Source organism: Haliotis asinina, chromosome 1, assembly GCF_037392515.1.
Source record: "Haliotis asinina isolate JCU_RB_2024 chromosome 1, JCU_Hal_asi_v2, whole genome shotgun sequence".
Taxonomy (NCBI): Eukaryota; Metazoa; Mollusca; class Gastropoda; order Lepetellida; family Haliotidae; genus Haliotis; species Haliotis asinina.
Window position 1 is genome coordinate 73,554,049 of NC_090280.1, and position 16,649 is coordinate 73,570,697.

At 36.5% G+C, this 16,649-nt stretch overlaps 1 protein-coding gene across 1 annotated transcript in view; it reads left to right on the forward strand.

Moving 5' to 3' along the window:
• Window positions 1–6,806: 6,806 nt before the first annotated feature.
• LOC137296961 (T-box transcription factor TBX2b-like) overlaps window positions 6,807–16,649 on the forward strand; it is a 94,334-nt gene continuing 84,491 nt past the window's right edge. Inside the window, exon 1 of the mRNA XM_067828901.1 lies at window positions 6,807–6,878. Coding sequence (XP_067685002.1) covers window positions 6,826–6,878 — 53 coding nt within the window. The 5' untranslated portion in view covers window positions 6,807–6,825. The remainder of the gene's footprint in view (window positions 6,879–16,649) is intronic.

The window sequence follows — 16,649 nt, forward strand, 5'->3', positions numbered from 1 at the left end:
ACTACTTTTCACTAATCCATACATATTTTGCGTTCTGTGCTACATTTTCGAATGATGTACGACATTGATTCCTCTATAACACTTAAGTTTTAATTCGCACTACAGGAAACAGGAGCAGTTGTTTTAAGTCGTAACACACGTGCAAAGGATATCTTGTTGACGTCACATAGTAGCATCGTAACGCCTGCAAAGAAACGCCTGTCCCTGGCAAATCTGGTAATGCAGTTATCAGGGACCATCTGTTCATGGCAAATCTAGTAATACAGATAGCAAGGAAACACCTGTTCATTGCAAATGTAGTGAAGTCGATGTAAAGGAAACACCTGTCCATGTGAAATCTAGCAGTATAGTTTTCAAGGAATTAACTGTTCGTGGCACATCTAGTAATATAGACGTAAAGGAAACACCTGTCCATGTGAAATCTAGCAGTATAGTTTTCAAGGAATTAACTGTTCGTGGCACATCTAGTAATATAGACGTAAAGGAAACACCTGTTCTTGGCAAATCTAGAAAAAATACCAAGCAACAACTGTTTTTGGCACATCTAGTAATAAAGATGTAAAGAAAAAACCCAGTTCTTGGAAAATCTAGAAAAAAATATATCAGGCAACATTTTTCAAATCAAGCAATAGAGATGTAGAGGAAACAGCTGATCGTGGCACATCTTGTAATACAGATGCAAATCAAATAGCTGATTTTGCCAAATCTAGTATTAATCATAGATGTAAAGGAAACAATTGTTCATGGAAAATTTAGTAATATAGATAAAAAGAAACACCTTTTCTTGGAAATTCTGCAGAAAAGACGTCAGGCAACACCTGTTCTTGGCAAATCTAGTAATATAGATATAAAGCAAACAGCTGTTCATGGCAAATCTGGTAATATAAATGTAAAGGAACACCTGTTCATGGCAAATCTAATAATATAGATGCGTGGTATGTGCTTATGGCGAAATCTAGTAATGTAGACATGAAAGAAACACACGTTAATTAGTAATATAATACAATATAAAGGAATATGTTTGCTAGTATAAAACATAAAAAGGTATTATACTAGAAAACGAAATGAAAAGGAAGATTTAAGCTAAATATCTTAATGACAAAGAGAACAAAACACTTGTTTATATTTAACTGCGCGGTTTAAGTAGAAACCAAAACGGCTGTTTTATGTTATATTTATATGCAGTAATATAATTGAAAACAGAAGAAGAGATAATGCTGTATACCCTACTACAAATGAAACTCTAATATATCGTAATATATATGGATCAAATCAACAGCTGCTGTTATATATTGTAATATATACGTGAAAACAACATCGTAATACTTACGGATACACAAGGGTTTTGTGGTTATAAATTGTAGTGTCCATGCAAACAAAACAAAGAGTTGTGTTACATGTCAAAATACAAAGTGTTAGGATAAACATCCTAAAAACGCTGAAAACAAAACAAAGGTTCGTGTTATATATCTTAATATATGGGGAACAAAAATAAGAACTAATGTTATCTGCGGTAAACTAGATAGTTTGTGCTATGCATATATAGAAAGATGAAACCAAAACAAGAGTTCATGGTCAATAGAGCAATATAGACAAAAACAAAACAATACTTTTCTTTATGTGCAACTGAGCAATATATACGATAACAAAACAACAGTTTTATATCCACCAGAGGAATGTAAATGAAAACAATTGTATATGTTTAGAAACATATCGAAACAAAACAAGAGGTAAAGCTTTATATTGTAATGAAATAATAAAAAGCAATACTGTATGTCATATATCACAACACCTTTTTGCAAAAGCTCATGATGTAATATAGATGCAATGAAAATAGAAGCCTGTGTTATGTGGCTATGTTTGTAAGCAACACAACCATCAGTGCCCCTCACATTACAGACATAGCACACATACACCCTTACATCCCCACATTCAATTCCGTTGAGATTTGTCTCTTATTCTTAATTCAGTTTTGTCCATTAAACTATTAAATGGATGTTTAAAGCATCACAAAAACGAACGTCCAGGCGTCCAGTCTTCTGTTTGTCTTGCGCAGAATGTATTAATTATATTATTTTGGAACTGTGTTGCCCCTTCTGTGCAGTTGGTATGTTTTCAGCTTGCACTGTATACACGTAATGTGTGCCATTCAATGTTGTATCAAAGTCACAGGAATTCACCCATCAAGGTGCCATAGATTATGTTTCGTGTATGTGTCAAACGTAAAAAGAATTTCTAACCTATACAGTAAAAGGAATATTTCTGATGACTCTCTGTCAGGTTCTTTTCAAGTATTTGTGGCTTTTCCTACATATTATTCATGGCGATGCTGTAGGTCTTCCAACATTTGCATATACTTCACTAGGATTTCTTAAAAAGTATGATCCAAGGAGTAAAAGTAAATTTTATCTGCACAGTGAAGCATTGCTATAATGGAACCTTTTCAGGCAACAACCCGTCTTAACCTTATCAGCAGTACCTAAATTTAACACTGTTTTGCCTCTAACTATGAACAACAGTTCTATATAAACATTTTATTGTCTCAAATTCGTTTCAAGAATTTATCGCTTTTCCTAGCTATAATTCATGGAACAACCCAACTGTAAATACAAAAACCTCCCAATGAAATATACTAGTTCTTCTAGTTCATCTCTGGAGCAATGCTCATGACTCGATTATGTACTGGCAATCGAGGATTTCCATGTATTTGTCCGACATGGCAAGGTTCCTCTAATACCGTCCCGCCTGCCTCAAAGTACCCCTAAAATCAAAACAACATCAGCAACAAAAATGCAAAAGCAAAACAAATAAAAACAAACAGAAAAAATATACCCGACTTAATACACCTCACGGAATATCAGGGTTGTTCCGTACTAAAGTATGGGTATTCTGTGCAGATAGGGGATATCATTGTCGATTGTGATGATCACGTGATAGTGTAGGTCTGCCAGTATTTGCATATTGTTCAATGGTTCCCTTTAAAACATGATTCAGTGAGTCCAAGTATGTTTATCTACACGATAAAACATTGCTCATTTAAGGCAACATCCAGTCTAAACCTGTATCAACATGACCTTAAATTACCAGTATTCAGTCTCGAACTATGAACAACGAATCTATATCTATGTTTGTTGGTCCCTGGAAGGTCGAAATCGGCCTCATAGTCTGTCGTACAGACCCTGAAGTATAAATATCCAAGAAAGCCCACGCAAGTCTAGAAAATGTGGCACGTCTAGATTTTCTTAGCTTCTGAATATGAAGAAAGTCTCAGGGCTCCATTTCATTATATTATTTTTTTTTCACAAAGGACATTTTTTCAGTAAAATATGTTCATTTCAGAGACTAGCTGTTAGTCTATCGGCCTCACTACGGCAAAGTTTGCGGATACAGGTAACTGTATTTTCATTGCAAGTACTCAGATAGTCCCAGACATACTGTTTCAAGGAGATTCAAAGTTGTTTTCAAAAGTTATTTCATTTTGTCTCAAAAGTTCTTTTCCGTCAAAGCACCTTCCGTTGAAATGTATACCTCAACATCCGCATTCATGTTAGCGTTCGTCAGTGAAATCCTCATACATTTCTAGTAACAGATTTCAAAGCACTGACTTAAACCCAATATCACCAGAACAATTGTGAAAGTCATCAAATTCCTTTCTATTATATTGTTAATCCAGCTTTTCAATATCACCGAAGTCTTTCGGCGTCAAAGGGGATCAGCCGCTGATTTTCATTTGCGACCATTTATTTTCCACTATCATTGCACTTTTACACACACCCGTACAGCGCGCGTGCAACATAATTGATAATGTTCTTCGAGTCCACTATTGGATAAACATCAATAACGACTTCAAGGCGGTTAATCAATAAATCGTCAACGTTCGAGGTAATCTTGGTGCCTGAGCGGCATTGCCAACCGGCCGACTGGCTTTGGTACCCTTCAGACACGTGAAGGATCGGCGAATACCTTGAGAAAAGAAACAATTTGGATAGTATGTTTAGGAAACATTGTCAATAAGTGCCTCCGGCTGTTGACAAAATGGCGGCTTGCTGTGGCCGGTTCTCACGTCTGTTGAGCAAGGTTGCCCGGATGGTGGCTCAGCCTCGCTTTGAGTGCGTCGCAGATGAAACAGACGGCACTGAGAACATTTGTCTCTATCCTGTCCCCAGCTTGAGCAATTAGTGTTGCTCGGAATTGGGTTGAACACAATACGACGTCTGTTTTAAGATAACTTGTATGCGAACTTTGTAATCCATTAACAATAAACATGGCGGATAGGCGACCCACAGAGGCGAGTCATTCTTAGACCTTGCGTGCAACTCTCACAACACAAGTTATTAAGCTCCCGTGAATTCACAAGTGAGGGGTAGTTGGTGAAAAACAATTGCAAGTATAAAAAAATGTATAGATACTTTGAATTAAGCTGAACGACTGATCGGGGATGAAAATAAATTATTAATCGTGTTAAATGGATGCATGATGCTGGAATCATGATTGGCCCCAAAATTCTTTGAATAAACATATATGTTTATTTCAGATCACTTATCTATGAAGACCAAAACACACAAAAAGACAAAGGCAGCAGAAATTATCAGTCTACAGATGTTGATTTCACAAAATATGTAGAAACAAAGCAAATATCCCACGCTTTGGGAGTTAGTGGATCTTTGTTTCACTGGAAACAATAGATTTTGGCTCTTTGTACTTATTAATCTACTTGATCTCAACTTCTTCTGAAACCACTTTGAAAATGGCTTCGTCAAATGTAGAATTAGTGGTCTTGACCGCATGTTTGTCAAGGTTTAAATACATATGTGGCATAAGAAGGAGGATGCTGGAGGTCGACTTCCATCTTATTTGTCCAAGTCAGCTCTTTGTGACCTGTTTTGTAATGTCCGGTAACAATTACTTTCATCAAATGTCCCAGCTATTAAATAGGTTTGCAATTTATACTGAAGACTGAATATATTAACAATGCCGATACCTCGGGGTGCATTTATATGAATGTTCTTGTGACATTTACAGTTTCAAGATTGATGTTAACACAAACAAGTTCCAGTGGACTAATAGTTGCTAACTAGCAGAAAACTAGTTACATATTTCCTTTTTACGTGTTCATCTGAAAATAATGTATATGTCTTAACATTAATGACACAAAGAAACAATTGTTTTCCACCTTCATGGGTATTCACGTCTCTAAGTTTACAATGGATATAAGAAATATAGTAGTGATATCATTAAAGTTTGCATATCACGAAATAATATCGAATAATAATATCGAATTCTCTAGAACGATTTCGACGTAGACTGAATGTAAATTATACGACACTTAACGACAATACTCTCCACAATGTTGATGGTTTCATTGTCAAGGCTGTTTAAATCTGAAACTTGGAAGTGATAGATTATATGTTTCTTTAGATTAGGTTTGTTTAAATTATGTTGTAGATATTTATAGTTCTCGGTCATGTTGTATATAAACTGGCAAAAATAAAAAAAACCCTTGTGCTTTAATTGAACTAGAGACATTGTGATGTTCAGTTTTATCATTCAATTTCTCCACAGTGGAATGTTTTTCTGTTCACTCTTTTTAACTTCTCTTAATAGAATCCTTCTTTCATGTTATCTTTCCGTCAGCGTCTCCCCTTGTGGGAAGTTCAATAACCTTTCTCATTTATGCTTACTCCACACATATGTCAAATGTTCAGTGACAGGCAATACACCGCCAACAATATCTTATACAATTGACGACATATCAGTTCGGCTATAAACATTCACACAACAAGCTGAAATGTACAAGACTCTTTTTTGTGCGGACTCTGTTCAAATGGAAACCTTGAGTTTCCGATGATGTCCTGGGGAACTGCAGTTGCAAATACTTAAACGGAAATTTGTTAACCTGGAGTGTTAAATTGAAACACAATTGATGATGTTTCAATCAAATATATTTTAAATTGTGTTGCGTAAAATTTATCATTTGTAGCTTCAGACCACAATATATGGACAAGTACAGCCTCATGAAGGCAACGCGCTCTGATAATGTCTTAGTTTAGCCCACATCAAGGGAAATAACTCTTATTTGAACCTGAAACTTTGTCATCAACATATACTATTATTGTTACACTAATGTTAAAAGCATATATTTAAATCGTTAAAGCACAAAAATGATCCTCCTACATGTCAATATAATTCTTGTACACGTGATGTCAGTGGTTAAAAACCGAACGATCATGCACGCTCTTTTTAAGATTCAGTGAATCCATTTTGATGTTAACGATGTATTCAGATGAAAGCTGCCCGATCAGTTTATTATCTGTTACAAATCCGCCCGTTACCTTGTACATCAAGTGTTAGACAAGTCACATACTACGAGGCTTAAAAGAGTAATTATTGGAACAAACGGAGTTGAAAATTTCTAATTAAAATGACCCAAGTGTGTACCTACTACGATAATTGGGAGTCGAGTTATACCTGTAATGAGGGCAATACAAACTTCAAAGCAGAATGGAATGTTCTCCGTCACGAATAAAGCTCCGCTGTATGATATATTGTCTTGTTATCGGTAAATCTTTCTTTGTTGCCTTTCTCAATAAGTCTGTCTCTTACGCCCCTTAAAGTCTCATGCGGTGACTCTTTTACAGTCTTGAGGAATCACTTTCGAATTTCGGGCAAATGTAATCCAAGAAAACTTGCTTTTTATTGGCCCGATTCAATGCCACTACGTCATCAATAGAACAGGTTAGCGCGTGAGGTTAGACGCTGGTATCACGCGGCACGAGCGCACGCGCTGAAGCAGACGAGATCTTTGCGAGCAGACGACAACTGAGAATGGATTGGTCGCTTGACTGGCCGAATGGGCTCCGCAATCTTCCTTGGTACCGGTCAGTAGATCATATTAATAATGTGTTTTTAACATGGTGTGTAAGCAAATATACAAACAGCCTAATGATGTATCTTTATTGATGACGTTATATAATCATTACAGCAGAATGTTTGAAATATGTCTCAGTTACTGGTCGATTTGTTGTAACAAAATTATCGTTGAAGTCAATTAAAATGTGTAGTATTTTGAACAATAAAATGCATACTTACCCCGAACAAACTGGAAGGGGGTCTTGTTAATCCATAGCAAGTCCTTTCACCGTAGCGATCCGTTGAGGCGAAATGTTGACAACAACCTTAGTTTTCTATAACAATGCAAGTATGGTTTTTTTTAAACACACAGAAATGTCCTGGTAAGCAAAGGCACCTGTCGAAAACATTCATATGTTTCCATTATCGTGTTCAGTCAAAAGTGAAATTTGCAACAATGAATAGGGCATATTTTTTTTCGACATAAATCATGAAGAAAAACAACGAGCACGTTAGCTCGTGAAACGAATGTGAAATATACATGATACATATCACTGAAATTGACATCACCGACTTTGATATAGCCACGAGTCGTAGATTTGAAATTGACGTAAGACTGACTTGAAATAGACTGCACTGCGTTCCCCAGTCACACTCGAGTAGATAGGTATAAATTTGATAGAATCCGTGCACAATTATACCACTGTCTGTTCCTATAGGTAGATCTAGTACATTTCCCTTGTGGAACAGTAATTGCGAAATAATCGTTCTCAAAGATAACGAAATGCATTTATAAAAAGGATGTAGGTTTGACAGGCATTCGTGCATAATTTGCATGTTTGTGTTGAACTGAACACAACATGTTGTTACGATGCAGTCATATGTGATAATGTCTTTGCTAATCATGCGTCCAGCATAGCTAAATATTTTATATACTTGTCAATTTCACTGGTTTGATACGAGGTGATTGGATTCTGCACAACTGAAAAGATGAACATTTAAAGTAGATTTCTCTGTTCACCATAATACTTTTTTCACAATGTTTCGATTACTATTTCAGTGGGATTTTGTCAGTAAATTTGACTTCGTATTGTTTTAGCTCTGTTTCGCATGGTGATGATGTATTCCTTTGGATAATGCTTGCGAAAATAATTAATGCATATAATTTCAAAATGAATCTTTCTTTAAAAGGGTCACTACTAAACACCTCATGTTTTCCCTGACATTCCCTGATTTATGCATAAAATATAGTATTCGTCCCAAATGTACATGTAGGAGAAAATATTTTCTGCCTGAAAATGAATTCAAATGAAGAGTCATTAGCAATACTTCAGACATTCGATTTTTGATGTGTACTGTTAAAGTTTGTGTACATTTTGTATATCATTTTTTACAACACGTACTGGCATATATGTAGGATGTGTACCTCTACACACCTAATGGGTTAATAATTTCAAATGACATAATGTTTATGAACGCAGCTGGTTGCTGTTTGTCATGAATAGTGATGCTGTTTGTTATGAATAGTGATGTTGTTCGTTTTGAATAAGGAATACTTTTCTGAAGGAGACGTGTTTCACGCGTGCAGTGACGCTGTACTGATCATATTGTTTGGAACATAATCAGGTGATTTTTTTATAAGTTATACCTGCTGAACTCTGCTGAAAAGTAAAATTACATTTGGTAAAAACATATTACAGACACCCTGAACGATTTACTTCCTGCTCTTATTTTCCTGTGATAAGAGAAAATAATAATTATCTTGCTTCTGCTATTTCATTAGATGCATAGACAACTAGTTATTAAAGAATTCCGTGCTGCTTAGGCAGTTTGATATGCCCTATTAACACATTTCGTTGTTTTCGTGGTGAAATATTAGTCCGTAAGAAAATAACAGTAAGCACGGATTTTACATTTATTATGCATTCTTTTATTCTGCAAGGTCAAATCGTGGTTATCTAAACATGACCACTGACTGAATGCTTGACCAATGGTCTCTACGGGTTCACAATGTTACAGCCAGGAACAATGTTGCCTTTGTACATGTCGGTCAAACTTGGCCTTTGCTTTGGACAAGACCGCAACAAACAATTATGCTTCAAAACCGAATATGTTCTTAATGTTCAAAATTCAAATCTTCTGTCACAATGAAATAAGATAACGACATCAAGATGTAATACCCATGGATGCATGTTAGCTATGGGAACAAACACAGCTCAATTACATACTGTCGGGGTATTTCATCCCAAATCTACATGTAGGTGAAAATATGTTCTGCATGAAAAAGAATTCAGTTGAAGTGTAATGGGTAATCCTTCAGATATCCGGTTATTAAAGTGTACTGTTAAATGTTGTGTACATTTTCCACATCGTCAGACATTTTTACAACACGTACTAGCATGTATGTATGTATGATCTGTGCTTATACACACCTGCTGGTTTTCAAAACAATTCAACTGTTCAGTGTGATGTAAAACGTCGTTTATCCGACAAAACAGTTTTCACTGGAGCTAGAAGTCTAGCGATAATGAAAATAATACAAATGGGTAACTTATAACATATAACGAGAAGGTGCGTTTATATCCACACAGCAAAATAACAGATGCTGTTAACAGGTAAGCGAAAATGAACACCTGTACAGTGTTACAATACAATAAGCATGTTGTACAAAACAGCTACTGTAAAATAAACAGTTACACAAATTCACAAACTACTATATAATGCAATACCCACACTATGAATATCAATTGTGCTACAAGCCTAAATAGAGAGAGAATTAATAGTTCAGTGTAAAACAATTAATGAAAACTGTCACACAAACCTACAAAACTGACAATTACACAGTACAAGGTACTGAAGTATGAAAATAAATTGTTACACTAATCTACAAAACAAACCATAACAATACATAACACTGAAATATAAAAATAAACTGTTGCACTAACCTACAAAACAAACAATAACACAATACAAAACACTGAAATGTGAAAATAAACTGTTACACTAACCTACAAAAGAGACAATGCACCTCTAATGATGTGCTAAGTAATTACCTACATATATACAGGGTTTCAAATCTTGTGATAAAAATTGTGATGCATATGACATTTCTCATTTGAGATTTAAAACAAAACTCCAAACTACATCAACAATGAACGAAGACCTGCTGGGAATGTGTTCTGATCAAGTTTGCTTTCTCTGCATGCATGAATGTTGTTTTAAGATGCTTGGACAATGGTTGTCCTACAAATCGGCACTCTCTCCGGTGATAGTGTACCTTGTAATTGTTTTAATGTGAAACAGCTATCACAGTTTCGTCATAGTTAAAGATTTAAGGAAACCGTGGCAGCATAATGCTTCGTCGTTTTCGTTTTATTCGTTTTCCCTGAAACATTGCAAGTACTTGGCCATAAAGTGATAATTGCATTTTCAGATTAATCAAGGAAACTACTGAATCATTCACGGTGAGAGAATTGTCAATTAGTTTCTCCGGATCAGACGGATTTGGTGATTTCAGGAAGTTTTCATAAATTGTGAGCGACGAGATTTATCAAGTTAGTTTTAGAGTACGACATTTAAAATGTGTAACCGGTCGATTGGACAACCAAATTATGCAACCTGTAATTTGGAGGGAGTGTGCGGGTGTGTGTAATGGGAAGGGGTGTTGGGGGAATGAGTGTTGGGTCGCATATTTATGCATAATTGTCATGTTATCGAATAACTAGGATAGGGGGCGTGTCATCATATTAAAGAAGTTGTTTTAATAACATTTTGCATCCTTGATGAAGTTTAACAGACATCAAACATTTCTTAAAATTTGGTCCACAGCCTCTAGCTACCTCTGAAGGATTGCTATGGTAATGCGCCGAGAGGCAGTGTTCTGTTTCTGGCCGGTCCAGCTTGGGTAGATCAATTGAGACACTAACAAATATATGCTTCAACATGTGCTAATAGTGAAACGAGTGCTAATAAACTACACACTGGTGATACATTCCATCATTTACAGTTTCAAAGTTAAATGGAATCCTGTCATTAGTTTATTTTCCTATGGAAACAACATGCGTCACATGTGCGTTTTATTCCATTTCGAAAATCTCAAAGTCCCATGTTACAAGGTAAGAATGAATGCGTGTCGGTCTTATATTTCGCTATCATGTTCCCCACTCTAATTTTGATTAATCATACACGTTTGCCCATTATTACTTGTGGTTTTATGAGAAATAATTCTTTTGCTTGACACGTGGCCCGAAATAGTTTCAACTTGATGCATCTATGTCACTGAAATAACTGCGTTCCTTTGCGTCTGTGTGCACGTTGTGGTTTATTCACATGAAGACTGTGGGATTCGTCAATGCGACTTTGCATTTTGTAATGTTTTTCATATCTTATATCTATCATATGTGTTTATTTTAATCACACATAGATTCATCTAATTGAAAACAAAAATACCCGACTATGCACTGACCACATATGGCTTTATTGAAATTGCAATAGATATTTGGTTCTGTGAGAAGACATCTATTCATTTGCATGATAGCGTACTCAAATGCTTTGTCGAACAGCAAAAACAGGCTATTGAAATATGCTTCTCTGCCTACTGTGTGGTCCAGGTAACCAATATCGGTATTAAAAGTATCGATCGATTTGTTTGAACGGAGATGAACCTCGTCTTTAAACCTGCTACAAGAAGTCCATGAAACAGTACAAAACGTTAACATAGAGGCTAGTTTTAACGTGTGAAGTTGCACCAACGTGAAGTGACATGTTTGGTGGCCAAATACGACACTACTAAGATGCTTAGTATATGTAATATCTTAGTACCAAGATGGTGAAACTTACGTTTCACACTTCCTAGAGTTTCCGATATTTTCATAAATTTCCCGTTGTATTTCTGGACTTAAAATGAAGTATTTAAATGTATTCAGTTATGGACTTGATGAAGTATTTTTGAGAAAGTTTAGTTCAAGATGAAACAAATGTTTTTGTTCTGTCAGCGAAACGAAAAACTATCAAAGTGAGTAGACAAGGGTTTTCACATACCAGTGCAAAGCAGTTTATAAAATATTTTAATATTGAAATGTAAACTTCCGTTCTCCTTTCAAAATATCTCAATACCACCGTTAAACAGATTGAAATAAGGAACTGCAAATACATATTTGACTTGTTCAGGCAAGGCTCTGTTGTCAGATTCAGCTGTTGTATACTTTCAAAATAACCCCATTATAATGTAACTGTAATGTATTGTAAACTATCTGTGTTAATTGTCCATATCGTGAATGCTTGCAAGATATTATTGCTGCACGCTCATATTTCAGGTTTACCGAATTACTTTCATCACAGCAGAGAAATATTCTGTCACTGAAAAGCAAAATTGTCCACTTGAAATTGAAACCATTGTTCTGAGCAAATACATGGTATACGCACACAGAAATCTTAAACATGGTGTATTACTATTGTCCACGATATAATAGGCTAAATCTCTCTATTACTGACGCGCGTGTCGCCACTTTGTTTCCAATTTGTCGTATATCAAACTTTGACAGCTGCAATCCAATGACACCCTAATACAGGGGGATCTCTAAGTATGTAAATAATGTAGATAAGTACCGGTGATCCCCCAGGCCTACCGGTTGACTGCAGTAATAGAAGGCACGCGTCCCTACAATAGCAATTAAGTCCCAAGGTGCCCCTCGTTGACACTCGTAATTGAGAGGGTTTGCAAAGGATGTGGACCTCAACATGAAATGGACATTCCTCTTCCGCGTCAGTGTGTTAGTTTCAGACAACAGCTATCAATCAAGAGATGATATGAAATTAACATTTATCCAGAAAGGGGTGCACAAGTCAAATTTGTATGTAGCATCCTAACTTGTTCACTTGTAAATTGTGTCATTCAGAAATTGACAAGAAGGTGATGACCTCTTGACATTGATACTCGTGCAAGAAATCTACATGAACATCAGTGATTGTTGGGTACGTTGCAGGTCCTGCTTTGTGCTCTTTGTAACTGATACGGTGCACCAGGAATTGTTTACAGGATTGTGACCATGATTACAGCTGTCATTGATATTGTCAGAAACAAATTGTTTACGTGTACAAATTTATGAAACAGCATTGAAAACGCAACGTCTGCTTTAATCCTATCTTTTATGGTCGCGGCAAAACGTTCATTGCTTATATCGAAATAACCGAATGCTCAACATAGATTCAATATTCATCGACTGATGGGAGTATCTCGGTATTTAACAATATCGTTCACGTCCGATACATGGCACATACGATATACATTTCATTTATCACAAGATAAAACACTCTGACATCGTTGTTATAAATTGCATGTATATTAACACGTTGTCTGAACGTCAGCTGCAATGCATCAACACCCTAAGCCATCTGAAGGATGTCCAACAGGACATAGCAGACCAACGATGGGAACATTAAATTCATCTACATGAATAATATAATGCTCAGAGCTCAATAATGTTTAGTTTCGATAAAGCTGATTAGATTCTTTAAACTGGCGGATATTCATTGAAGTAGAGATTTTGGCTTACTTGATTTACCAACACGCATTTCCTTACGCGATACCGAGTTAGCAGAAACACTGACTCTAAGGTGTCAGCTGACAAGATGGTTATGAAGGAGTCCATTTCATAAATCCTCGTCTTCTGAAATTGGAGATGAAAATTTAAACTTAACCAAAAATACTACTTAGCTACACACTAAACCTTGTACAATAATTCCAAATTTCCAACAAACAATTCATGAAACTGATGTTACCGATAAGAATGACATATTAGTTCACGTTGATTTGTTTTGAAAGAAATTTTTAAAAAGATATACCAGACCCAAATGATAATGATAACATTTAGCCAAATATGGCAAATCACGCACGCCTATTATTGCCCAACGAATCACATCCAAGTTCACCAAGATGAAAGCATGTGTTGGCATTTCTTTGGCTTCCTTATTTATATACACATGTTACAGCTGATTCTGCTTTAAAAGTGTCATTATACATCCCATGAATTGCGAACAGCATACAAATATAATTTGGTTGGTTTTCGTCCAAATATGTAACGGCGGAACACGAAGCAGACAATGGAGGACAAGAACTCGTCACGCACAGAATCCATGACTTGATCAGCGTAGTGCCATTAGTTTAGCTGTTAGAAGCCCTCTTAACGTTGACATTTAAACGGCATTCCAATAGAAATAATTATACCCACGTTCTTTCTTCAAGAGGGTAAGGTTTGGACTAACCAACACGTATGTATGTCTAGCGTGCGAAATGTATTACTCTGTCAACAAACAGGCTCATTTAACTCGCAGCCCGCCAGTACCTAGTCCGTGTTGACAAGTTTAATCCCCTCGACATGTATTTTGTTCGTATTCATAAATTACAAAATGCCCACCGGGTTCTACTTTATTCTAATTTGCTCATTTATTACACTTAGTGAGAAACACGAAAAAAGACCATGAACTGAAAATACCAACTTTGTCATTCAGAAATGAATATGAAAGGTAGCCTCTCCACACATAGGTTTGATGACCATTTCAAAAATTTGATTATAAAAAAACATCCGGAGGCTCCAAATCCTTTTGTCTGGTCTTGCGTGTACATATTTCACACTTATGACGGTTGTAGATTATCTTTATGACGTTAAGTAATGTCATTCGGCGTCATAGTGAATTGACATTACGTGCTCTCGTCTTCTAATGTCTCAGTGTGAGACGAACAACGTAAAGACTTCTGCATGCGGGTTGTTTACGTAAATTGCTAATAATGCACATAGTATATTATAATATGTTCCGGAGTTTACTGAAAACAAATCTTGAATCGTCCGTTTATACTTTTAAATACATCCTTTCATTGCTTATCTTTTTTACTTCATATATTCTCATGGAAACGAACAACGGAAAACATAAAAGTGTTCCTGTATTATTTTCCAGCTTTCTTCTCAAGGTATGTAATACACTGTTGGTGAAATTCTGGAAATAGATACAGGAACACTTGTACTTTCACACGATCCCTTATTCGCTCCCCTGAGTATATTACTTTCATCGTCTTGGTTACTTACAAACTGTTTTCCTAATGTAGGATAATTGAGACTGGTTATTCTCTGCCCTTGCCCAAATTGCCTGTCCGGACACAGAGGTCCCGGAATGTTTCCATTTTGTCATCGGCGATATGCCGTGGTCTGGTGTGATGAAATTATTAATCCACGATAAACAAATCAACTCAGATATTAATCAGACTTCTTCGTCTCAACATTCAGCAAATTGCCTTAAGGAAAACCAGGGATCTGGTACTTTCAAGCCGAGCTATCGATGTTGATAGTGCGGTGGGACAGCAGAGAATTTAAAGCGGTCGTTTGTCGCCCTAAGGTCCGGGTTCAATTTCGTTCGTGAATAAATTGTGTTTAGACAAGCGTTATGTTTTCTTGCTCTCTCTGCCATGACATTGCTTGGCGACTGCAAAAGGCGATCCAACGCCAGTCTGACTTCAAAGGATAGTGAAAAAAGTAGCATTGTTGCGTTATAAATTGAACCGCCATGTTGTTCCATATAATAAAATTTAGTTTGCAAACAAACAAACAAACAAACAAACAAACAAACAAACAAACAAACACCGCCAGACAGACTGCAGTCAAACTTGCTGCGGCAGAATCTCGACCTTGGGGCTGCACTATACATGAATAGGAGATAATGTGACTATTACTGAATTAGAATCTCATTCTGCAAAACAAAGTTATATAGAAATCCAAACATAAACTGTAAGCTTAAAACAGGAACAGTGCTTCATTCTGTATTTACATGCTTTAGTGGTATGGTATGAACTTCAGTTTGGCAGGGATTAATTTTGTGAATACAAATGATTTATCATCAAACTGTCAAAGCGAATTAATTGTTCACCAAGTCGTTGGAAAAACTTCCGAGCTTGAGACATGTATTTATCTTATTATCACTGTTTCTGCTATGTCGACGTTGAAACCAAACAGTCTTCTTGCATCGATGGGAACGTCGGCGCCACCATGGTCCCATGCTCCCATGAACACAGCGAGAGACCTATGCAACAGTAGTGCAGTTTCCGTCAAGTAATAATTATGGTACCACAACATAATGCTTATTTCCTGAACAATCCTACAGATAGTAATAACCGTCCCTGGATCGATGAAAGTCTTTTCTTTGATTCTATCGTGTATGAAACAAAATTTAAAGTGCACTTAACAAAATTTATTGTAACCTTTGACACTGTACGTTAGTTTCAATCGGGAGACTGCAATGAAGCGCGATATGTCCTCTTCAATGGGTATACGATGCAGAACCTTCTTGGGCCTGATATCTTGGGTTGTATGGCGTTTTCCCATGGAGACGGGGATACGAACAGGCTGCACAGTGATGGAAGTGAAATGATAACTATTATTCCAGTGTCACACATTGACCAATGTAAAACTGTACCACAGTAATATATGAGGTGCGGCGAACTGGGGTTTAACGTCATACAAGTTCGCTTATATAATGACGTGCATGCGTGTGCATGTGTGGCTGCTTGTACCAGTCCTGACTTAGGCTGGTTTTATAGTGCTAGCTCACCTGAGATAGATTGGCAGAGATAAGCATCACTAATACACTCAGACACATTGTACTGACGCCGAGCCGACTAATCCTTGTTGGGCCCATTAATGCCGAGCACCAGGCATGGAACAAGAAGCACCATATTTTAATGTCTTTTGGTATGACGTGACCTTCCGCTCTCCAGGCAGAGTAATATATGAACCTGGGTAATGCATGAACCA